At 34.3% G+C, this 26,628-nt stretch overlaps 2 protein-coding genes across 6 annotated transcripts in view; both read right to left on the bottom strand.

The window, feature by feature from the left end:
- Positions 1–26,628, bottom strand: part of LOC125874569 (uncharacterized) — a 41,568-nt gene continuing 14,940 nt past the window's right edge. The window contains exons 10-14 of one of the 2 annotated variants that reach the window (XM_049555476.1): positions 26,410–26,518; positions 25,629–25,834; positions 24,116–24,199; positions 23,735–23,886; positions 1–234 (exon numbers count right to left, since the gene is read on the bottom strand). In XM_049555476.1, the coding sequence (XP_049411433.1) occupies positions 195–234; positions 23,735–23,886; positions 24,116–24,199; positions 25,629–25,834; positions 26,410–26,518 (591 nt within the window). In that variant the 3' untranslated portion in view covers positions 1–194. Of the gene's footprint in view, positions 235–23,689; positions 23,887–24,115; positions 24,200–25,628; positions 25,835–26,409; positions 26,519–26,628 lie in introns of those variants that run through there. The other variant, XM_049555475.1, reaches the window with a different exon arrangement.
- On the bottom strand, positions 230–17,321 carry LOC125874571 (isochorismate synthase, chloroplastic-like). Of its 4 annotated transcripts, XR_007447280.1 has the most exons (17): positions 17,180–17,321; positions 16,887–17,081; positions 13,862–14,091; positions 13,300–13,417; positions 13,106–13,222; positions 12,849–12,995; positions 12,542–12,616; positions 12,390–12,458; positions 11,476–11,594; positions 11,324–11,381; positions 10,937–11,047; positions 10,109–10,193; positions 9,338–9,435; positions 7,361–7,453; positions 7,151–7,249; positions 1,154–1,223; positions 230–375 (listed from the first exon to the last, which is right to left on the bottom strand). XR_007447280.1 is itself a non-coding variant. In XM_049555483.1 (15 exons), the coding sequence occupies exons 1-15, from the start codon at positions 17,297–17,299 to the stop codon at positions 7,122–7,124; spliced, it is 1,740 nt and encodes a 579-aa protein (XP_049411440.1). In that variant the 5' UTR covers positions 17,300–17,321; the 3' UTR covers positions 6,468–7,121. The 4 variants fall into 4 exon arrangements, 1 of the variants encoding a protein (XP_049411440.1); XR_007447281.1 differs by lacking the exon at positions 1,154–1,223 and having other exon boundaries at positions 244–375; XM_049555483.1 differs by lacking the exons at positions 230–375; positions 1,154–1,223 and having other exon boundaries at positions 6,468–7,226.

Below are 26,628 nucleotides of genomic sequence, written 5' to 3'. Positions count from 1 at the left end.
TAATGGACCCATAACATAGCCCTCCATTCAAGGCCACCAACTACCTATTTTGCAACACGAATTACACTATGTTACAATACAAATAGCTAAACCCTCCCCAGCATACGAAACCGGGCAGTCATCCTCTATGGCAAGGATTAGCAAAACATACAAAATTGCTAATATGCAATTTTAAACCTCTATATACAGATGCACTATTCATCTTCAGCATTAAGCCCAAATATCCGCTGCCGCCTCTTGTCAGAACCAGTTATGGAGGACTCGAAAACAGCCCTAAATGACTCGTAATCTCTCTTGAAATATGTTGTGTCTCTTTGGTTCACCATTATGTCGAGTAGACGTCAACTTCTCTTCATCGGGCAAGGGGTTCGACTTCTGAAAATGACAAAACAATAAGGCAAGCTTATCATATGGGTTCCAAGTACACGGAATATCTCATTGCACGTGTTTACCAACTAAATGTTGTAATACGAAACAAAAACACCAGAGAAATTTAAACAGAGCAGTTACTGGCATAATATTGCCAAATAAGCACCAACATGGACATGATGATGAGCCAAACAAGTTAAACAATAGTTGCATGAGGAATCTCACCAAGTTGTATCCTGCACCAGGACCAATTATTTTACAAGCTATGAGAATCCTTTATGCCAAAACTACACAAAAGTAAATGTAGGACTTCTAAGTAGCATTTCCAACACAATCATAGGCTAGTCTGTTCCTTTTATCTTTTTATATCTAAAAACCCAGACTCTTTCTCTCCTTCAGATACTCCAGAGCACATCTAAAGGTGGAGGAATCCCATGCCCAGTGTTGTCAAAGGTGCACTTCATCATCCTATTATCAAGAAACCTATGGGATACTACCTACCTTTAAGTTCCCTAAATCCAACAAAAATGGAGGTTTTCTATAGACATATGCTCCAATAGAGAGCAACAGATGACACAACAAAACAACTGACAGCAGCATGTAATTTATTTCACTAGCAAATTTCGGTGAATCTCACAGACAAAATAAGCAAAAGAATAGACATCCAGCTGTAAGAGGAAACAGTGATGCAAATCATTTCACACGTCAGTCTTGGATTATGGACAAAAAGAAGACATGTGGAATTACAGAGTAAGACCAATCATCTTGCCCCAAAATACCATACCGATTACGAAGGAGAAAGCCCCCTCATCCAGGGACTTTTTGAAAGCCTTCAACATGCTTGAACGATAAGCCTGAAGAGAAGAGAAAATTTCAATATAGATAATAATATATACGATGCACTAAATTGCAGGAAATCGGGAAAAACAAACTGGTAAAATCCCAACCCATAAAAATCAACTGGAAATATCATAAGATGACCTATATCATATATTGATACCAGAAATTGCATACAGTATAGAAGAGCCAAGTTTCTTGAAAGATGCAATTACATATACCAATTACATCAACATTAAACCCACAGAAGAAATGCACATTGGGCACGCAAACTGTTGATAGTGCTATGTTTCTGTTACCAAAAGGTATAATAAACCACTGAAAATATCCTTCTCAAAAAGAAACAAACCACTGGACATAGAGTGTTGCCTCGTAGTTTCAAGAAAAAGCTTCCTTGGTGTGCAAATATGAAAATATTTTTTTTGTTGATATGGTGAACTAGGTCCTCTCAAACCTCCATCCCAGTAACAAAACTATGGCTTTTCCCAATTTGCTCCGTTGGTGACTTGAACACTAAACCTCATGGTTAGAGGGGGAAAGCCTTTTCTACTACACTATCCCCCCACCCCCCTTGTCACAGTGAAAAACAAAAAGGAGAAAATAACAAACCATTGTTGCTTGTTTGCAATATGTCTATAACACAATAATCCCAATCCTTATGCACCCCGCACCCCCTACCCCCACCCCCCACCCCCACCCCCAAACAATGGAAAGAGGAAACTTAACTAGGACTGATTGCACTTTCCGCAGCAATACATTAGTAAGAACTTGAAGAATCTGATAGTAGCAAACAAAGAAATTGCAACCTTAATAAATAAAAGAATTGGACAACGAGAACTCAAAATCAATATTGCTTTCCCTGAATACTGCATAATTTTACGTTGTAAATTTACAATACTAAAGTCATCTTAGCCTTACCACTATGAGGGTGTTTGGCTAAGCATATAAGTTGATCAAACTATCTTATAGGTACTTTTTGACTTATCTACGCCATTACACAAAAAGTGCTTATAAGACAAAATCAGCCAAAAGCCATAAGTTGGTCACCCCTAGCTTATGGTTTTACAACTTCTAAACACTTTTGGTTTGACCAACCCTTTTACGATTTTATCCCTAATATCTTTTATTATCTCTAATACACACTTTCCCCAAAACAACTTATCCAAAAGAAAAACACTTCCTGCATAACTTTTAAAAATCACTCTATTCAATTTATGTCATTTGTTATGTTTTAATTATGAAAAACACTTCTAAATTTATATTGTGAGAAAAGTATTGAAAATACCCCTAAACTCGGCGTGAATTATTAGTTTCATCTCCAAACTATTGACAGCCTTAAAACACCCTTTACTTGACTAACTGAACTTAAATACACCCCCGATCTTATAACATGAGTGAAATACACTCCTAAATTCTGCACAAGTTTAGGGGTGTCTTATTAAGAGTCTCATCCTCCTACAAGAGATTGAGACCACTTGCTATATCATGTGTCAGATCGGGGGTGTATCTAAATTTAGTTAGTCAAGTAGAGGGATGTTTTTAAGGTTGTCAATAGTTCAGGGACGAAACTAATAATTTGTGCCAAGGAAAGTAGTGTTTTCAATACTTTTCTCTTATATTTTTTATTAGCTTTTGAGGACATTTAGGTGATTTTAACAGGAAAAAGTGCCTATAAGCAGTTCAACAGCTTTTTACAGAACTCACTAACTTCTTATAATCAGCTACAATACTTCTATCCAAACACGTAATTGCTTATTTATAATTTCAGTTTCAGCACCTAAAAATGATTTTCAGCATTTGATGCTTATCAACTACTTTTGATAAACTAACCCGAACTGGGTGTACATCTTAATGAAAATTGCAGAAGCAAGCAAGTATCCTAGATTCCTTCTTCTTTTTTTGAGGGGGCGCACTTCAGTTAACAGCTAGCTGCTAGTCAAAATATGGATTTCATTACACTGCAGATAAATAGCTTAAACTACCTAATAGAAAGGCAGATAAATATCTCAAAAATAAAGGCTCCAAATTTAAATCCATGGAAGTTTGGTTATCTCTTAAGATTAGGCAGAGATGGATTTACCTCCTCCATCTCAGGTTCATAGCAGCATTCCATAACCTTCTTTTCCCCTACTGTTTCTCATTCTCATTTCCTCTCCCTTTTACTTTTATTTAAACAAACTCTTCTCCCTCACAGATAAAGATAGAATATATTTTTGAAGTACAGAGAGAAAAGAATGTGTTCACAAATATAGCTACCTATAATTGAAAAATGGAAACTCTCAAAAATAGGTTGAGTTTCTTTGCAATTTTGTGCACACTAGTTTTAGCATTGAGGCTNCTTGGGGTCGCTACAGGAACGCTCTAAACGATGAAATGAATTCTTTAATTTAAAAATGACCTGGAGGGTCATTACAGTGTGGTGGACTCGTGCCACCCAAGCAAATAAAAATGCTAAAGAATCCTATAATCCTCATCCTGAAAAAGTTGCAGCTAATCTCAACAAACATGTTCACAGGTATGTCCTTTTTTCCTTCTATCAATGTAAAATGAAAAATCAAATAAACCTGCAATTTGAATTGATATAGCTATTTTCATGATACTTGGACATTCACACAATAGGATGCTTTTACCACTGAAACAACAAGGTGTTCTTGTAAATGATAGAAATTAAATTACTCATTTCTGCAACACAAACGTGAAGGTTTATACAATTTTTCTACTTCTTGTGCTATGTCAGTGGAAGGGCATAATTGCTTGCTAGGGCAACAACTAATTACATAAATATTGAATGAAAATCCGGGTGTTGATTTCTCTTGCATTTGGGTAACTAAAGATGGAAGCTAAATCGCATATCTGATTTACTATCAAAAGCTGAAGATAATGGTGTTATATCATATGATTGACATATGTCATCACTTCTCCAAGAATATGTCATCTCACTAAATTGCCAAAAATGTTGACCAATCAGTGTAAGATCTGTAAAGAGTTGCTCACACAAAAGAAAATTAGAGAAGTAGCTTGTAAGTGGCAAAAGCAAAGTGATCCAACAAATGAATTATCCAAAAGAATTAGTAAAATCATAAATAGTGGGATTATATTTGCATCCCCAAAATTACATCCAAAATAGCTAATACATAGTGTCAAAGTATGCATTCTCATAACATTAACATTAGATGTCCTAGCATAAATAGTCACATTCTGCTTCTGCTTTTACTGAAAGGTATAGACGATGTCAAAAACTGCTGTTGAAATTGAGAAAGCAACAGCCGGATTCTACTTCGATCTTAAATATCAGCTTTATTGAATCAAAAGTTACTTATTGAGTACTTGGGCTATACAGCCAAACATCTCTATAATGACCATTTGTTAAAATGACATTTCACTGTAACGGCCTGATTTTCTCCCAAACTAATTTTTCATGTTATATTTTACTTCTCTATAACAACAATGACATTCGTTATAGCTGTAAAAATATGGCACCTGACCTAACTCAACCCTAAAAGTTAGCTCATGAGGCGAGGATTGCCCAAGTGGATAAGCAGACAATCCGTCCATTCTCCAACCAACGTGGGACTTTGACCCACTCTAATACCAACTAGAGCGTGGACTGAGAGCCCAAATGGGAATGGACCTAGCTTTGATACCATATAACAATATGGCACCTGAGCCTAATTGAATCCCAAAAGCTAGCTCATGAAGGGAGAATTGCTTAAGTCCATATGAGTAAACCATCAGTCTATTCCCCAACCAATGTGGGACTTTGACCCACTCTAGAAATAGCAATGCACTCTTTGTCAAATTACCCCTCGGCCCCAAGGCCTAGCTCAAGTGGCAAAAGGTGGAGGATTTGTGGCTTAGGTCGCAAGTTCAAGCCCGACACCATGCAAAGTGAAGTTTGTTATTTAAGTGGAGAAGGGTAGAGGGGTGGGACCGAGTTTAGAAGGCTGTGATTGGTCCAAAGGGCGGGTCACAGACGGATTTCTCGGTTATCAAAAACAAATAAAAATTACCCCTCTATATCAGTCATACTCAAATACTGTGTAATAATATTTTGTAAGAAATTTATTACATATAAAACAAATATTAAAATATTTATGGTAATCATCGATAGTGTTGCACATAGTAAATTTCAAGTACGAATATCTAAAAGGAAAAAAAAGTATGTATATGGTACCCATCAGTTAGGGTCATAACTTCACGAGGAAATGCTATTAATGTTCGCTTTTTTTACATTCATACTCTTTCTATTATTTTGGTTAAATTAGGTTAACAAATACATTACTTCTTCTTGGCACACAAAATCATTAAACTAATTTTTTGCATCCTTTTATTTACAACACCTAAATGAAATTTAAACATCAACAGTTAGTGTGTGTATGTATATATATATATATCACCTCACTATAGTTGTCATGAAATATTCAAACAAAAGTTGCCAATATAGAGAGGTTTGACTGTATGTCATATATTCCATTTGCTACCTCCTTTCCATTTTAAGTTGCACCATTTCTTTTTGGTTTGCTCCAAAAAGATTGACACCTTTCTATATTAGGAAAATGTTTATTTTTTACATTCCCATATTGTTTTAGTGACATGCTCTTGTAGTAATCAATAGTGCATACTGAAGACCACTATATACCGGCGATTAAGATCTCAGCCCATTAAGTCCATTTGTTTTTATTAAGATTCAACCACTTGACCTGAACAGATCTCAATCAGATATGGTACAGAGTCTGAAAATCATTCAGACCCTTTTCTTGCTCTTTTATTTTTTAAATGTTACTTTCTAATTACTATGGTATTAAACTTCTCATTCTTCTCCAATCTTATCTACCTATAGAATTCTCATCAATGATGAACGATTTCTATCTTAATCTATCCTCACCCCTTCATTGTCGAATCAACAATCTAAAACAATCATTGCAAGATCTGCCAAATGAAAATTGCCACAATTACCCGTTCCCAATTTCCAATATTAACTTAACTCTATTCCTGAAGAAGTCAATTTCAAATATTTTCTGGGAGCAACCATATGCTGCAGAAGCCACGTCAGAAATACTGAAACTTTACAACTTTCTTAACCCAAACCAGAAGAACAAACAAAGAGGAAAAAAAATCATGAAACCTAATAATCACTAAAGGCCTTCTGCAGCAGATTCCTAAAAAATCAATTTCTTTTTTTTTCTTCGAAATTTGAGTTTTGGAGATTAGAAAAGGATTTCAATGGAGATTTGGAAGTTCAAATTTGCTGGTGAGATATACAAGGGTTACGACAGCAGGGAGTCTATGATCCCATATTACCGTCTTTCCTATCATGTTCATTATTAATTTTGAAATGAAACAAATTTATGCTCATTCAAATGTTAAGAACAAACGGTCTTAATTATTTAATATTCAGATATAGAGATAACATCTTAATAATCAGATGTATATTTAGATTCAGACGTCTTAATAAAACAAATGACCCAACGGTACTTTTGGTATGTTATAAGTATTTATAACTGTCTCTCGTTTAACACTATCATATAACATGACTGGTGGGAGTATATTTTATTAGATTCCAACACATGAAAATCTCCTCTTCAAAAATACCTCAGATATAGAGGTTCTTTAGTATTATTCTACTCATGCAAAATAGTTATTCAGGAAAAAACAGCACAAACAGAAACTGATTACAACCCAAGAGAGTAAGAATTGGTCTGCATAACCTTATCTAACGCTAGAACTGCTCTATGGGGTAAAAGCCTAATAATCTAGAAGCGTACACATAAATAGATTAAAAGACACATAAAATCCTGCCTTGACAGGCTGATGATATTTGCATACAAACAACAACAACAACAAATATAATTTTCTCTTTTCCCCACCTAATTTCAGAAACCACAATTGCTTTCAGAAAGAGAGGAGTAGACAAACTAAATAAGACGCAGCAGGCATGAAAAACCTTTCTCATTCTGATTGATAATCCTACTTCGTCCTCTAGTCAAAAGAGGTGCCTCAAGTTTCATCAATTTGGTGAACTGCAGGAGACGACAGAAAGATGCTGCAGAAAAAAAGATTATGTTGTCATTCCTATCAGAGAGTAGAAGAGCTCTTCACACACTAGATAACAAAAGGCATGTCTAATAGCATAGGAAAGAATTATTAAGGATACCTGTGAAGTCTTCAGCTCTAGCTCTTCCCATTCCAGAGATGAATCACTTCCTTCCACTATCCCAGTTCCCGCATATATTAATGCACCAAGACCCTAGTTATTACATTTTATCAGCGTGCCATATATAAAAAATGTATCACTGGAATTCCCCATGCAGAAAGTAAACAAAATGATGCATTTTCACATTTTGTGCCTATAAACTGGATTCCTAAAAGGAATTCTAAAATGAAGTCAGAAGCAATTAAAATTGATTCCATAAATGTTTAAAAAAATTGCAACAGTATTGGACGCAGTCATAGAATTCTAAAATGTAAGAGAAATATAACAATATCAAAATAAAAGACAAAATGCATATAGACCAAGTTAAATGATGAAGATAAATAGAAATTCTGAATGCAAAAACAAAATTCAAGACAAGTTGCTTACTGAAAATCAAGTGACTTTAAGTGATACATGCATTACAGTGGTGTTTAAAGGTAAGAGCTTACTTGATTCGGGGGTAAACAAAAGATACCAAAACTTGATTGTTAGATCCATTAAATACTGACATTTCACATTAATGTAGCATAGATGTAATTAAAAGATAAATCAACTATAATATATATTAGAAAATAAAATTAAGTAAAAGAACATATGAAATAAGTAATAGATGTTGGAAGCTAATCAAAGAACACAAAATGCACTCTAGTTCGAACCTAATCAAAGAACTCAAAGATATAGCAAACACTAAATCAGTTTGCTTTTAAACTTGATTTATAAGCTATAGAATAAGTGAAGTTGTTATTCAATGAAAAAACTATCTTGCATTGATACCAAATATGAAAAAAAGTATAAAGAACTTCATAGTTCTTACACAACAAAAGGACACGTCAATTGTAAAAGTTGAAATTTGAATTACATTAAGTGAAAAGCAACAATACAAAGGCCATACTTCATCATATAATACTTTTTGATAAGGATTTCTTTTTTTTTTTTGATAAGGGTATTCATCATATAATACTTAAATTTGACTTAATTTTCACCGGAAGTTTTACATAATACGGTGTGGTGCATCATATATGATGCATGTAAAATATAGAGGATTCATACCAACGTAATTTCAGAGTAACCCCAAAGAGAATTTTAATAATTTGAAGAATCTATATATCTGCAATTATATACAAAAAATTTACCCCTTTGTTATAAAACATTTATTCTCTATTTTTACATTAGATTGCACAAAGAAAATAAATCGAAAAATCTATATTTTTCTCAAAACACTCTCCTGAATAAAATAAAAGCTCTTTTGGGGCTTGTTTGTTTTGAACTATGTTTACTAAATGATGACTTCTTGATAATTTATTGGAAATACATGTAATTTCAATTATCAATTAATTAAAAATTAGTTTAATCAAAATCAAGTAAAAATAATCCAAGAAACAAGTCCTAACAAGCATAAACATAAAGTTTTCTTATGTCAGACTCCACAAAAAAGTTGTTTCAATTTGGCGTAACCTTTAAATCCATTCTATTTCTTTTTGAAAACCAAAATATTATACGCTTTTCATAAGTTCCCAATCATTTATGACATAAATTTGGATTTGAAATTATTTATGACATAAAATTGTTTTTTCCCCTAACATATGAAACAATAAACATGGAACTTATCTCTTTTTCTATTTTGAAGTAAAGGTAACTAAAAATATGGAACTTATCTATTATTATTGATACTAAATAATAAAATAAATTTGGACAGAACTAAATTATCATACAAGATTTTACGTAGATAAGTCTCCTTTTTTTATCAGTAGACGTTATGTTTTTAAATAATTAGCCTTGCATTAAAAAAATACATCATGCGCTTTTTAATACTTATTTTTTTAATTACAACAGCAAATTATTATTATGTGTGAAGCACATGCATGCAAACTACTTTTGCAAAGTTGCAGGAGATGTACTCTAGAATGAAGGTGAAGAGCTACGAAGTATTAACCTCACCTTTTCAACCAAAGCTGACCTTATTCCAACAGCAAATTCACTCTCTTCCCCTCCAAACCAACCAACAGGACCAGCATACATTCCTCGGTCAAACATTTCTGGGAAACACCAGCTGGTTAGAAATCATATACCAGACTGCAAGGTTCAAGAGGCCATTGAGTTGATTCTCAAAGGATTGTTAAATTCTTTTTATGAAAAAAGGTAATGGAGTTGTTAAATTCCTCTGTTTGTATTAAGACATCGCATAAATTAATAATACTCTCTCACAGTTACGCATCAATTAAAGGCTTATTGTAATGACTAATCACAGCATTTCCAAGCACCAGCATACAGGCCTCATATGGAAGCCTAAGGTTGATACAGATAAATATTTTGTAGCAAGAGGAAACTGGCTTTCCATAGGTGGGTGGGTTGAGATAATAAGTGGACATTGTGACCCTTTTAACAACAAGCCAACAATTTTCCATTCTGTTGTCTTTCTGTTCTCTGAACCAAGATAAGTAGCTATCTATCATTTTGTGGTGCAAAACGAGCTAGTTCTAGAATAGAGTCATCAAAAATGCAAAAGGTGGAGGATTTGTGGCTTAGGTTGCAGGTTCAAGCGACACACCATGCAAAACGAAGCCCGGTATTTAAGTGGAGAAGGGTAGAGGGGCGGGCTCATTATCCACCGAGTTTAGAAGGCTGTGATTGGTCCAAAGGGCGGGTCACAGATGAATTTCTCAGTTATCAAAAAAAAATAAATGCAAAGATATACCAACTAGCACATACCAGTTTCTGAAATAAAAGTCCGTGCATCTTCTGTAGGATACCCACAAACTGCTGGAGTAGGGTGCATGGACGACAAAATCTTAAACTGGAAAACTGTAGATGCTTAGTGTGGTGTTTCATAAAAGGAAAAGAGGAAGCAATAAATTGATCTATACATATCATCAGCACATCTTTATGGATAATAGAAATTCAAACTTGTAGTTTTTGCCAACTAGGGGGAGTGATTATGAACTAATTCAGGAAGAATGTTTGATGAAATACCAATAGATGCTTCATTCAGTTTTAGTTCTCATAAAACATATGATCCACCTCAAGAACAAGGAAAACCCACTCTACCTGTCCCAAATAGGGAAAATAACAAAAGTTTGGTAGAGTGTATTAGCAATGCATATATTAGTTATGCTTGCATTAATTATACATAGATTATTTTTATGCATTGTTTGGTTTGATGCATTAAAAATAGAATGCATTGCATTAAAAAAATTATTTACAAAGATACCCTAAAAAATATAAAAAAGGTATTGAAGGGCAATTGGGTCTTTAATTGAGTTAATGCATGTATTAAAACCATTGCATTGCTAATACCTAGAAATCCATGGTATTAGCAATACACACCTTAATACACAATAGAGTGTGTAACTAATGCAAGCATTAGTTATACATAGGTTGAAAAAGAATACCAAACAAGGTACTTGTAATACACAAGGCTAATGCATAAATTATTTTTCTTAATACACTCTACCAAACGACCCCTAAAGAGTCTTGTAAGGCCCTGCACCAACTACAACTCAGTAAGTAATGGGTGGAATAGAAGGCGTTAAGACATACCTCATCATCTTCAGCCTGGAGCCTCCCCCTCAATTGAGCGTTAAGATGCTGAACTCTTCGAAATTTTCTTACTGCTTTCTTTGGTTCAATTACAACGCTTGAACACACAGCCTATGAAATGAAATAATGTTAAAAGAGACTCCAGCTAGTTTTATACAACATGAAGGGTACCTGAGATGTCCTAAAGGTGGATTGGGAACTACAGAAATTCCAATGCTGGAATAGTTCAAGTTTGACATACAAAATTTTCAAAAACGTCAAAGCAAATGTACATGTCACCGAACTAAAATGAACAAGTGCAATCCCCCAATTAGATATCTCAGAAGTTCTATTTCCCATATCAAATGTTCTAAGGATTCTGTTCAGAAACCATTTAACCAAGTTTACCTCCAATCTTCTTCTTATCCACTCCCGTACTATAGCAAACTCATTATGGTCCTTAGCACTGTGGAAGAATCAATAATACACCAATGAAAAACAATAAGTATGATAATGACATAGTGTGTTTTATTTATAGAACACAAAGAAGAAAGATGAACCTGGATAGTAAATCCTGTTCTATCTTAAGATCTAGAAGCTCTGATCCACCCCTAGCCCGTGTTCCAGCTAGAGCCTCAGTAGAAATGCTGAGGCGGTCCCGATGAAATAGCTGCTCTGGCTGTTTAAAAAAGCATAAGTAATAAATAAAACTATTCCATCTCCTCGACATTTCTAACAAGTGTATAAAAAATCCAGGTATTTTGCTACCACGGCTAATAATTGGCAATTGAAAGATTCAAAATTGAGTTTGATGCTTCGGATCAATAGAAGGTGGTGGGTATGGGTTCTCATTACTACAACTTTTATAGATGGAGCAAGAGAAATTCGTCACACGTATCCAGTTGTCACCAGTACAAATGTCTTGCTAATCAGCTAGCCATCAGCAAATTGTGTAATTACTAGTATTGTAATCAAAGCAAATATTTTAGAAAATTCAGTTGTCAGAAATTTAATAAGATTCTATTCTAATTCTCGAGCACGTTAAGAATGATTGTGGTCACTGTTCAGGAAATTTAGCTTCATATCCTTTCAACATTGAAGGCGATGCCTTCATGATTTCATACTAGAAAATTTTGAAAATTTAAGCATAATTAACATATTTCTTTTTTGACTTGCCAGATACACCATCCCAGAAATTAATATTGTTGGTCTCAATAACTCTTTGTATATTAGATGATATAACGAAAGCTGCAATACAGAACAATTCAAAAGTATTTTTCTTCATGTGAAAATAATGTCATTTCACCTGATCGATGCACCATAATCTAAGGTGGCAACTACTTCGATAGGATGCATACCAAAGAATTGATGGGTTCTATCAAGTGAAGAACATATAACTGACTACACAGAATTTCACCTTTTACATAGCTTCATGACACCATTTAGTTAATTAAAAGAAAGAGTTCCGACTTACAGTGTTTCCAATGAATGCCGGCGAATGGGGAGGTTCCAAACAGAACTGATATGCATTTTGTCCTTCAACCTGCAAGATTTAACCCTCCATATTTTAGCAAAGAGATAATATGCAAGTGAACTATTCAAAAAAATAGGGTGGGTAATGAACACCTTTAAGCAAGTAAGCCAGGTTAGCGGATCAATGTCTGCAGCTGTCACAACTCTGGTGCTACGAGCAAGTACCACCTGTTCCAAGAAAAGGTATGCACTTCAAAAAACCACCTAGACTTACTTATTATAGACCCATATATTAATGTATGCATCAGATTTATCTCTTTTTTTTTTCAGCTACTTCTATAGTCCTCCATAATAAATAGGAGTACTTTATTTACCAGATAACAACAATATTTTAGTAGAATATAAGGTCAAAGGCTCAAAACTGAAGACCTAAGTGATTAGAAGACAAGTGATTGACAACCTTGATCAGTACGGGGTCATTTCTGCTTATTATTTGCAAAGCATGCTTAACAGCATGGTCCCAAGATGCTTTACCCGGCACATGAGTATTGGCAACTATATGAGAATGAGGAATTTTTTTCTCCACTGTCATAGGAACGGAGGAAAGCTGCATTCAGAAATGTAGAGTTAAAAAGAAAGTTGATGAGGAAAGGAGAAAAATTAGACTAAAATAAAACAACCAAATCACAATGATTAAATGAAGCAAGAAGGGGAGACCTGCCATATTGTGGCCCCAAGTGCATCTATTGCCCTCTGGTATGTCCATGAGGCAGCATTATCCCATGCAATAGTTGCAGCAATAATTGAACGTCCTTCAAGCTCATCAAACTCAACCTGTTATTTAGCATCTAAGGCAACATATCTAACAAAAAGACCCTAAGCAATGAAGAGATGAAAGTCAATTCATTTACCTGAGGAACCATGAAATAAAATGAGCCAAAAGCACTCCATTCAGAAGCTATATTGGTTGTTGCATCAAATCGAATTGCCCCATAAGCACGAATTAGTGGACATTTCTTGGAGAGAAACCTTTGCCAGAGAGAAAACAATGCTTAAAAAAATATCCAGATGATCCAATTCTTTTTTTTTTTGATAAAAGTTAAAGTTATCCAGATGATCCAATTCTTGCTAGCTGAAAAATCCTTAAACATTCTTGGTTCTCTTTTTGTTGACATTTTTCTGAAGTTTAGCTCCAACAATGTGATTATGATACTACATTTCAAGCCCAGTTTATAATTATTCGTGAAGTTAAATTGTAATTAGTAAAACTAACCTTGCATGAAACATCATTAACCATGCCCCCTAATGCTTCCAAAAATAAAACAAGCTAAGCATAATATGAAGATAGCCCTAGCGAATCATCAATTCAAATCACAAATCCATTCCAAGAATAGCTAGGGAGAAACAAAACAAAATCGTAAAAGGATGCAAACAAAAAAGGAATTTAGAAAGTTGGGTGAGGTATGAAATTACCTTCTTATAGCACGCCAATCGTCTAATGAAAAGGGACGTAAATGAGTAAAGAAGACAGCAGAGCCAACACCAGCTACACTGACCAATTTAGTATGAGAAGAAGTTTCGTTGATGCACACTTCAGAAGCAACAGTTGGTGGTCTTCGACCGGAGAAGAAGCAGCGAGGGAGGAACAGATGGTTCTGCGCTTGAAGCCACTCAAGTGCTTCAAACTGCGCTTCAATCGGCACCTTCAATACCCCATAACAATTTTCACAAATTTGTTACTACATTTTTGATGAATCAAAATCAGCATAACATTGTACGCCATATACCCAGTACATTTTTTATTTTATTTTTTCCTCATCAGTCTGCTGCGTAAGAAGGATTTTTCCAGTGTTAAATACATTTTTGTTACTAGCTTAAATTATTTTGAAACAAAATTTCCAATTTATATGATTGTTGTGACTTGCAACTAAGCACATTTTTAAAAAATAAACAAATAAACTTTTGAAATTTATGTAAAATAAATTATAAATTTTTGTGTGTGGTAGCAAGAATTGGATCATCTGGATATTTTTTGCATTATAATTTTTTTTTTCATTACTTGTGAAAAGATTTTAAAATTTTATGTCAATTTAATGTATTTCTTGCTATACCTAATTATATCCGAAATAAGTCATTGATTATTACTTTAGATAGCAAGATAAATAAAAATATTTTTTTAAAAAAACATTGTTAAATATCACAATATTTTACAGGAGGATAGACATAATTGTTAGATTTTCCAAAGTTTTGAAAATCAAGAGAAAATGTCAACTTTGTCCTATAATAGTGAGTGAATACTATTCCCTCTCCAATTACTTGTTCATTCTTGAATTAACACACATATTAAGAAAACAATGATTAACATAGTAAATTTATCATTTTAATATAATAAGTTTATTATTTTATCTCTATTAATTAGGGACAAAGGGAGTATTTCCTAAGCTTCATTGTGAAATTTTTAAAAATATTTTTTAATTTTAAGGTGAAATTGATATTTAAAACTAAAAAGGTGAAAATATCTTTTTGTCTATACGTATCATTAGTATCTTGTTTAATGTTATTTTTAAGACAGCAAAGATGCCTGATGAATGGAGGTGGAGTACAATGGTTATGTTGTATAAAAACAAGGGTGATATCCAGAACTGTAACAACTACAGGGGTATCAAATTGCTAAGCCATACTATGAAGATTTGGGAGAAAGTGGTGGAGATGAGGGTGAGAAGAGAGGTGTCCATTTCTGAGAATCAGTTTGGATTCATGCCGGGACGGTCGACGATCGAAGCCATTCATCTTATGCGAAGACTGGTAGAAAAATATAGAGAAAGGAAGAGAGACCTACATATGGTGTTCATTGACCTTGAAAAGGCCTATGACAAAGTACCGAAGAATGTCCTTTGGAGGTGCTTGGAGGCTAAAGGTGTCCCGATGATTTATATTAGGGCGATAAAGGACATGTACGGTGGTGCCAAGACTCGGGTTAGAATGGTTGGAGGTGACTCGGAACATTTCCCAGTTGAGATGGGGTTGCACCAAGGATCAGTCCTTAGCCCTTTTCTATTTGCTTTGGTGATGGATGAGTTGACGCAGTCTATTCAAGAGAAGGTCCCATGGTGTATGTTATTTGCGGATGACATAATACTGATTGATGAGACGCGGGACAGAGTTAATGCGAGGTTGGAAGTGTGGAGACAAACACTTGAGTCCAAAGGGTTCAAGTTGAGTAGGACCAAAACAGAATATTTGGGGTGCAAATTCAGTGATGCGTTGGATGAGGCAGATGTGGAAGTGAGACTTGTCACACAGATCATTCCTAAGAAAGAAAGTTTTAAGTATCTTGGGTCTGTAATCCAAGGAAGTGACGACATCGATGATGATGTCACACATCGCATTGGGGTTGCTTGGATGAAATGGAGGCTTGCCTCTGGAGTCTTGTGTGATAAGAAAATTCCACCTAGACTTAAAGGTAAGTTCTACAGAGTGGTAGTTAAACCGGCCTTGTTGTACGGAGCGGAGTGTTGGCCAATCAAGAACTCACATGTTCAGAAAATATAGATTGCGGAGATGAGGATGTTGAGATGGATGTGTGGGCACACTAGGAGTGCTAAGATTAGGAATGAAGTTATCCAGGAGAAGGTGGGAGTGGCCTCTGTGGTGGACAAGCTGAGGGAAGCGAAACTGAGATGGTTTGATCATGTGAAGAGACGGTGCGCAGACGCCCCAGTGAGGAGGTGTGAGGGGCTGGTTGTAGAGGGTACGCGGAGGGGTAGAGGTAGGCCTAAGAAGTATTGGGGAGAGGTGATTAGGCAGGACTTGGCTCAGCTTCATATTACCGAAGACATGACTCTAGATAGGAAGGAGTGGAGGTCGCATATTAAGGTTGAAGGTTAGTAGGGCTAGCGTGTTGTTTCTCCTTGCAAGGGTAGGGGTTGTTAGCGTGTGTAGTAGTCCTAGCCTTGCACTTGCAGTTCTTGTCTGTGATACCTATAGTCTTATGTTGTTTACTGCGTTTCACTTCTCTCATTGTTTTATTGATGTTACTGTCTTCCTTTGTTGATTATATACTATCTTTCGTATTGGATGGTATGTTATATACACCGTTTTCCTCGCCTTTTACTTGGATTTGATGTACTTGAGCTGAGGGTCTTTCGGAAACAGTCTCTCTACCTCCACGAGGTAGTGGCAAGGTCTGCGTACACTCTACCCTCCCCAGACCCCACCTAGTGGGATTTTACTGGGTATGTTGTTGTTGTTGACAGGTGCAGAACTATACCTTAGCATGGATGGTCAAATAAACAACCTTCGTTGGAATTTTTTTACGAGTATATATGTTAGATATCGATATTTTTGAATATATATCAATTGTCGAAAAATCTTGACATACTGAAGAAAGATAGTCCAATGGTGAAGATTGTTCAAAGTTGCCTCAAGACCTGGGTTTGAGAAAAAAAAAAGTTTCTCTTTTTAAGAGAACAAAAGTGACGTTTCGATATTTATTTACCTCGAGGCGAATAATGCCGGAATCGTAAGGCGGATGATCGGACTTAATCATGTCGGAGATGGTGGAATTGAGAAGTTCCATAGCTAATGAAAGGCTAGAAACTGCAGGCAACGATCGAGTTTCTACGGTTCCAATAGGAACTGTTGGATCGCCTTGGCATCCATTCATCGACATTGAACAACGCTGAGTATATCTCTGTTTCAGTTAAGTTACAAAATATACAATAATTTCAAAGTCAGAGGATGAAGAAAAACAGAACACACAAATTGTAGAATTGATACACTATGTCCTACTTGTCTACAAGTGTTGGAGAAATGAACAGATTGTTTTCTATACGAGAGCCCGTATTTCATCAGTGATAATGATTCAAGTTCCATGAACTGCACAGTGGAGTGCCTTGTACCTACAGCCATGGAGATAGAGGGTGGGAATTGATATTGTTTTAGGGATTTTGAAATGAATACAGAAAATTAAATAACTAGTCTTTATATACACAAAAAAGTTTAATGTTGGCCATGAATCAGTAACAAATGGGCAACAACTACACATCTTAGCTGCTATATTATAACATAGGCGGTTCAAAACTGAATCGAAATCGATAATTCGAATAGAAAAAAAGTTATTGGTATATTGATAATGGATTATCGATTTTGGTAACGGTTTTGATTTTTTTATTATTGAATTATCGATTCTTAACCGTTTTAAGTTTTTTCTTAACGGGTTAACCAATAATCTAAATTCAAAGGTGTATCCAGGATTTTAAGATGAAGGGTGCACTATTACAAAACGGTTGATCTAAGATATAAATTTGATTGATTCGACATTTAGGTTTTTACTACGGAAAACAGTTAAAATTTTAATATTAAAGGTCCAATACTAATATATATATATATATATATATATAATAGAGAAGTGTTGTCTAATTTTAGAAAGAAAAACAAAACAAGATAAATATAAAATTCATATTTCTAACCTCACGTAGAGAGGTACAGCCAATCATTATCGCATTATGTGATACTCCGAGGGTAGGTTCACACATCTATATTTCAATATTTTAAAAAAAATATAACACTAATATATATGATCTCGGGAGAAGAGCATGGGTTCACGTGAACTCGGTGACCCTCTTTGGATACACCTCTCAATCTAATACTCCTTCCGTTTAAAAAAAATGGTCTAGTTTGACTTGACACGGAGTTTAAGAAAACAAAGAAAACTTTTGAATCTTATGGTCCTAAATTAAAATTATGTCAAATGTACAAAATTGCCCTTTAATCTTGTGATCTTAAACATGTCACGTGAAAAGATGAAATTAAAATGTTACAAAAAAAAAATCATTCTTTTTGAAACAGACTAAAAAGGAAAGTAGTTTATTCTTTCTGAAACAGAGGGAGTAGTAAATTAAATAATTATATTTATACCATTTGTTATATAAAGTTCTTGACAAAGAGTTTAGTTTCATACTTTTATTTTTGTATGTCTCAACTCTCAAACTCTCAGTTATTCTACAATGTGATCGTGCTTGCTTTTGAACAAAATGCAATTTGTCAACTCATGTGCATGATTCATTTGGTTTGTCACTTTGTTTCTAAATAATTTTCAATTTTTTTTTGTGTGTCAAATATTAACGGTCTCACCGATAACCGAATCGATAATGATCAATAATCGATAAACCAATAACCGATAACGATCAACAATTGATAAACCAATAACCGATAAGTCAATATCTCAATAGTTCTATAACAATTTAACATATCTATAAACTGATAGCTGATAAATCAAATCAATAAGTTTTAAGATCAAACGAACCGATCGATACAATGCTATAAAGTTGAATCCCAAGATCACAAACAGATGGGAATAGTGGTAACTCACTCGTTCACTTGTGACAACTCATCTCTATCTCTCCTTTCTATTTACTAGTATCTCAATAGGTGTGTTGCATATAAATATCAAATTATGTATATGTAATATATCTAAGACTAATTAATAGTCGCGTCAAAAAGTTCCTTCACAATACAAAGAACAATTAAAAAAATAATTTGTGAGAGTCCATCACTGAGGCCCCCAAAAGAAAAATTTTACGCACAATCAAATTTAATCATGAACAAACACAAGCATTCAAAATCATGTAGCATCCAAATTTTTTTAATGGGAAAAGGGTCAAAATACCCCCAAACTTTTATTCAATAGTCATGTTTATCCTTCACTATATTATGCGGTTATTTATGTCCTCGTCATTACGAAATTTGTCGTACATAACGGAAACCCCAAATAAGTTCAAATTAATCCAATTTTTTTTTTTTAAATAACCTATAATTCCCAATTGAAACTCATGCCCAACCTATCTATCTATCTATCTATCTTAACCCAAAATAATTTAACTTATTTTCCATACCCATTTTCAAAAGAATTTCATTTGGAGCTACTGGCATAATCCTGTAAATTGTTTTTGTACATGTATGATGAAAAATATTTGACTATTTTCCCGTTTATAATTACAGAGTGCATAATTTCTTAAGCAATTAATAGGATTTTTTCCATAAAACAATTAAACCATAAAGGAACCATTTTAAAATGTGCACTAACTTTGAATTTAAAAGAAACAAATTTTAAAGTCTTTTTCTTTTTAAAAAATTTAAGTCTTACTTTGAGATAATATGTGTTAGTGTGGCATTTTAATAATTTAAGAATTCACTTTTTTTTTGCATGGCCACATAGATGTTGGTTTATGGCCGTTGGTGCACTTCTCATACATGTTACATAATGATGGATGAATTGGCAGTTGATTGTTGCCGTTGAAAATAATTATTGCTGCATTACTTACTATTCACTGTATTCAGCATTACTCCAAATGGAGTTAGTGTATATGTTACAATTTTCTTGGTGCATGCAGCAACTCCCAAGCCGTTGGTGGCTTAAGTGTCCCTTTATTTTCATTCTTTATTCCTCCATTATACCTTGTAACATATGTAACTCCTAAGACTATTATCTTCACTATTTAGTACCCCCATTATCTTCCTATTTATTTCTAGAAAGACTTCTTCTGCTATAAATAGTAGTGGTCTTCATTTGTTTTACATATAAGAAAATATAAAGTGCATAAAGTTTGTTAAAAAAAGAGAATTCTTATTAGTTGAAGGGATATGTTTTTTTTGTGGAGCTATGGATTCAACTCTTGTCCAGAGTTGTTGAGTTATCTTTTGTGAATAGACTGTTGTATCCTGGAGGGGACAAATCAAGTAGGACTACTGCTGGACCAGTGAAAAACATTTGCTGCAGTGGGCTTGAATCTCCTTAAAGAGAGCGAAATATCCGCGCCTCAGCTTGAAGAGATTTATTTCTTCATTTTTATTTTCAATTGTAATTTTGTAATTCTGTTATTTTGTAATTTTTCACTAATAATATGTTTAAAAATGAGAGGAAATCTTTTTATTTATAGCCAATAAGGGTGGTATGAACAATGTTTATCGTACCTTATTTGAAAAGTTTCAAGCTTTTAGAAAAATCACAACTCATCGAAAAAGTCACACAACCCTCTTTGAAAAAGTCACACAACCCTTTGAAAAAGTCACTACTCTTCGAAAAAGTTACAATCTTTCAATGTGAAAAAGTGTTTGCTTTTAATACAATATAAATAAATAGTTTTAAATATAAAATATAAAGGATATACTAAATTTGGCATTTTTAGTTGGGGGTATTATATTAAATTAACATAATTAAATTAGGGAATATAAAAGATTTACTAAATTTGGTGCTTTCAGTTGGGGGTATTATAGTAATTTAACATTCAAGATAATGGTTGTTTTTAGTTGATGGTATTGTGGTAATTTAACATTCAGGTTATGAGGTGCTTTTAGTTGGGAGTATTATTGTAAGTTAACAATCAAGTTAGATACTCATACTTTTTAAGGCAGTATGTTTAAAAATGAGAGGAAACCCCTCTATTTATATTCAACAAATGATAGTATGAACAAGTGTTTATTGTGTCTTATCAGAAAAGTTATAACCCTTTAAAAAAATCACAACTTATCAAAAAGTCACACAACCATTATGTGAAAAGGTGCATCCTTTTAATATAATATAATACAAATAAATAAATTAGAATATAGAAGATGTATTGAATTAAGTGTTTTTAGTTTGAACTTTGAAGTATTATAGTTAGGGGTGTACATGGTCGGGTTGGTTTGGGTTTTTCAAATATCAAACCAAATCATTTGTGTCGGATTTTTAAATCTATAAACCAAACCAAATCAATAAAACTCGGGTTTTTCAACATCGAGGTTTTTTGGATTTTTTTGGGTTTTTCGGGTTTTCGGGTTTTTCCGCTAAAGTATTCATACAAACCTATAATTTACTTGTACTTCAAATATTTCTCCAGTCCTACCAAAATACAAATATCTAAGGTGTTTCTTAAGAATACAATACAAACAATGATATGATTAATGACACTAAAATATCTAAAAATAAAAATAATAATGAAATCGCATAAAACAAATATTGCAAATTAACAAGTCATAATGAAAATGATCATAAATTAAAAGTACTAAATCATGCTAAAATAAGTTTAATAAGTATTAGTTACATGACTAAATATTAAAGGAAATTAAAATTAGATTATGTACTTTAATTGTCTAAACCAATGTAAACCAAAGAACAAATATTCAATATTATTGTCATTCTTAGTGTTAAATTGATTTTCTTTTTGCATTAGTATTAATTTGATTTTGATTTAAGTTTTATTATAATTACCAACATCTATGGACTATAATCTTTATGGAACTATTCAGAATTCTAAGTTTCAAACTTGAAATAATATAGTAAAAGATAAAAACTATATAAAAAAAAAAGAAATATTTAAAAATTATATCAAAGTAAATATTTTTATGTATAAAATAAAATTTTAAAATTATATATAATGTCAGGTTGGTTTGGTCTCGGGTTGGTTTTTTTTAGTTAAAACCAAACCAACCCAAATATAGTCGGGTTTTTTTTTTCAACACCAAACCAAGTCAAACCAACCACTGGTCGGGTTTTTTTCCCGGTTTGACTCGATTTGCGGTTTGGTTTTGTACACCCCTAATTATAGTAATTTGACATTTAAGTTAGGAGATGTTTATAGTTAGGGGTATTATAGTAATTTAATATTTAAATTAGAAAATTTATGTTTTTAAGGTAACATAGATAGATATAAATTCTATTAAACTCTAATATACACAAAAAATACTCTAAGAGGTCATTAGTAAGGTATATAAGAATAATGTTAAATAGAATTAGTAATGATTGAATTAGTTATGCTCGTATTATTGCTTATGCATGGTTTGGTGTTATTAAAAATAGGCCTAACCCATCGGTGACCCCTTAAAGTTGGCACGAAGTTTCACTTAGGCACCTCAAGTGGACGATGTTCATTTTAGACACCTCATGTAGGGTCTCGTTGTGTCATTTTGACACTCTTTTGCCAATCAACAAAAATATATGAGGTGTGTGTTACACTCGCGAATGACGTGTAAAGTGGCGAATTAAATGATGACATTTGTCAAAAACAATTTGTAGATAATGAATTTTGAGTAAAAATATAAAGTAACCAATGACTCAATGACACGTAGATATTTGCCCAAATAACTTTTTTTAAACAAATTAAATCAATAAAATCCCCACATGACCCCCATCCCCCACCCCACAATTGTCTTCTCTAAAAACCCATACCCATTTGCAGAAACACCTCCCCCCACCCCACAATTGCTTCTCCAAAAACACATACCCATTTGCAGAAACACTTGCACCCCCACCCCCCGCCTTCTCCAAATAGCCCTACTCATTTGCGGAAAAATCTGCACATACCCATTCCCCCACCCCATTGTCTTCTCCAAATACCCCATCTCTTTTTTGCTAAAACATCTGGGCACATACATCCTCTTTCTTTTTTATTAGCGTCTTCTTCAATTTTTATTTTTTTTACCCTAATTAGCAGGTTTATAATTCACCAAAATTAAACTTACTCCTCTTTAAATATTGAATTCTTTCAAGAAAGAATCTCATGAATAATTTAATATTTAATCTTGAAATGGGTCTATTCCTAAATTTCTAAAATAGTTTCCATCATTTTACTGTAACTATTTTTATTCAATTTGAAAATTAAATTTGGCTCAATTCAAGATTAGAACTTAAATGGATCGACATAGTCCTTCCAATTAAGGCCACCAACTACCGACAGTAATACAGACTCCATCAGCGCATTCAAGGAAACCAACTACTGACAGTAATAATGACTCGATGAACCCATGACATAATCCTTCCAATTAAGGACACCAACTACAGATAGTAATACAGAGTCAAATCACCCCATTCAAGGCAACCATACCTAGTAATAAAGACTCAATGAACCCATGACATAGTCCTTCCAATTAAGGACACCAACTACAGACAGTAATACAGAGTCAAATCACCCCATTCAAGGCAACCATACCTAGTAATAAAGACTCAATGAACCCATGACATAGTCCTTCCAATTAAGGACACCAACTACTGAGTAATACAGACTCAAATCAGCCCATTCAAGGCAACCATACCTAGTACTCAATGAACCCATGGCATATTTCCTTCCATTCAAGTACAGAGTATTAAAGACTCAATGGACCCCTGGCATAGTAATTACATTCCAGGCAACAAACTACCTATTTTGCTACACAATTTACACGATGTTACAATACAATACCTAAACCCTCCCCCACTCTTCCTCAATGGCAAGGATTAGCAAAACATACAAAATTGCGAATACGTGATTTTAAACCCCCATCTACATGTACTATTCATCTTCAGTATTAAGCCCAAATATCCGCTGCCGCCTCTTGTCAGAACCAGTTCTGAAGGACTCGAAAACAGCCCTAAACGACTCGTGTTCTGCTCGTAATCTCTCTTGAAATATGTTCTGCCTCTTTGGTTCACCATTATGTCGAGTTGATGTCAACTTCTCTTCATCAGGTAAGGGGTTTGACTTCTGAAAATGACAAAACAATAGGCCAGCTTATCATATGGGTTCCAAGTATATGGAAAATCTCATTTTAAGTAGTTTACCAACTAAATGTTGTATTACAATAACAAAAACTCCAGAAAGTTAAACAGCATGGTTACAAGCATAATATTGCCAAATAAGCATCAAGATTTATTCAAGATGTAGATGATGATGAGCCAAACAAGTTAAACAATAGTTGCATGAGGAATCTCACCAAGTTGTATCCTGAACCAGGACCAATTATTAAAGATACATTGGTTGCTTTTGCTGCCCCTATAGAAAAGCCTCTTTTGGTTACCTGGGACAAGTAACATAAGCTTAGGTGTGTATGTACCGAACACAAGAGAATAAGTAATAAACCCACTTATATTCTTGGAAAACAAAAAAGTATTATTTTGAAAGCATTTGTATATAATCTAGACATATACAAAAGGTGAGGGTGGAGGTAAGGGTTGGGGCGTAGGATGGGAGCTACAAGGGGGTGGAGTGAAATGAGGTGCGTTGGAGGGTAGGGAGAGGACACAATTGATGTGGAATAGCACTTCGTGGAAAACAAGGGAAGTCATTTTTCTCATTCTAAAGGCACTTGTTTTCCCGGAGAAAAATTTTTCCAAAATTTTTGACTAACTGAACATGGGAAAATTTCCTCCCAAGCAAACATACACTTGGCACAAAGAAATTGCACTAGTGCCTCTTTTAGAAGAACAGAAGAACAGATGGCGAAAAAAACAATAATCAGATTAGTAGATACATGTAATCTCAACTTCCTCTCCAAAACGTATACAACATAGATTTTGGTAGCCGGAAATAGATAAGGCTAGTACACTGGAAAAAGTTACAATCCCACATCTGAAAAAATCATTGAATAACCAACCCTAATAACGGATAAATAAGCATGCCAATATGATTCACGGCCAATGCCTAATGAGAACTTCCCCTTCAAACAACTTAAGCTTTTAATGAGATGGAACACTTAATTCACTCCCAATGATTCTTCCCTCCCCTAGTGCCAATGTAAATTGATAAAAAGTAAATCTGCCCCATAAAACAACTTTGCCTTGCAATGATATGGAGCCACTTAATACAATTCCTACAAGTCTTCCCTCCCCTTGGAAAATAAACAAGCCTTTGCTGCAAGGTTTTTAAGACATCCCAAAGTTATCAGTATCAGCTGTCTAGGAACTATCCTGCATCCCGAACTCAAAATAATATTGTCAAGGGAAGAACTGTCAATATACCACATGTCCAATCCAATGAATAAAAACCGTACATTTCCAAGTTTTTTAAATCAATTTACATTTCTGATATAAGAGAATATAGGCACCGAAACAACCTATAATGTCGAGAAACGCATTCTTTCTTTAAAAATAAAATCCAGACTCCTATTTCCATTCTAAGAGATGTAGGACTCCTGGTTTACATTCTTTAAAAAATTCACTTTTTCAAAGAAAAACATAGAGGGTGGAAGGGTAGAGTCTTCCCAACAATTCATCTACCAGATGTTTGCTAATGTAAAGCGTCAGGAGATGACAGGATGAGAAAAAGTAAAGATATGACGAATGATAAATGGTCAGCCTTTGCTGGTGAGCACATCAGAAAAAGCAGAAAGGGGAAAAGCAGGCAGAGAACAGAGAGCGGACATAAGTTTCACCAATCATCCCTCAGTAAGAAAAAACACATCAATATAGAACTAGGAATAGCTATAGTCCGTAACATGTAAAGGTTACCTGGTCACCCCAATGTACGAACTTTCCTTCCTTGCTGTAAGATTGTATCAACCCAGAGAGAGCATGTATGTTTTTAGTGGCATCTTTATTTCTTCGAGTATCATCTACATCCAAATCAGATGACCATTTACTCTTTGCCAATTCTTTTACTTCAGTTATTCGGTGATCCTCTTCATGGTCTGAATCCTGATCATCCTTTACATCGCCTGATATCAAATTACATATAAGTATGATCAGATGCTTTTTGCAGCCAAGACAATGAAGAAAGGACAAATTTGTTCGTATCTACTTCAGAATGGTATGCATAAAGTTGAAGAGATCCAATGATTATGTTAGACAGAATCCAACTGATGTTGAGAAGTAATCAGCATTGAAAAAGAGAATAGGTTCCACCCAGTGGTCAAAGCTAAGGGTTGGCGGTTGAACTTCGAAATCAGCCAAGTTCAACCACCACAAAAGCCGGGTCCTTTATGTTATTACACGATAAAATCAGCTCAGCCTTGTTTTAAGCCTCAAAACAAACATATGACCTACTGTGACTACAACGAATGTAAATTTTAAAGAAAGGGACCGATATGGTGATATCTGTTGCAAAGGTAAGAAACTATGCCATCTACACCAGAATCATCACAAATTGATTAGGGAGGATCACCAGAACTGATTCCATCTTTGCTAATCACAACAATGTTTACTAACTAGAACTTAGGACATACAACAAGAGAGACAATACAGCAGCAGCATAAGAAATACAAATGACCCTTTGGACAGATCCATGGCATACCATAAGATGGAATATCCTCTTGGGGAGGTACTGTAAACTTCTCAATATTCTCTTCATCTAAAGTGGAAGGCACTCCCAATGAGTCATCATCTTCCATATCCATGTCCACCTGCAGATCCAAAATAAGATTCATGATTTAGAAGTTTCTACCTCTGAGTAACACAAGCTGTACATGTTTTGGTACTACAACCTGAAAAAGATGTGAATGATGACAATACA

Source organism: Solanum stenotomum, chromosome 8 (assembly GCF_019186545.1).
Source record: "Solanum stenotomum isolate F172 chromosome 8, ASM1918654v1, whole genome shotgun sequence".
NCBI classification, from domain to species: Eukaryota; Viridiplantae; Streptophyta; class Magnoliopsida; order Solanales; family Solanaceae; genus Solanum; species Solanum stenotomum.
The sequence above is the reverse complement of the archived record's forward strand: the minus strand, read 5'-3'. Positions and strand labels throughout refer to the sequence as shown.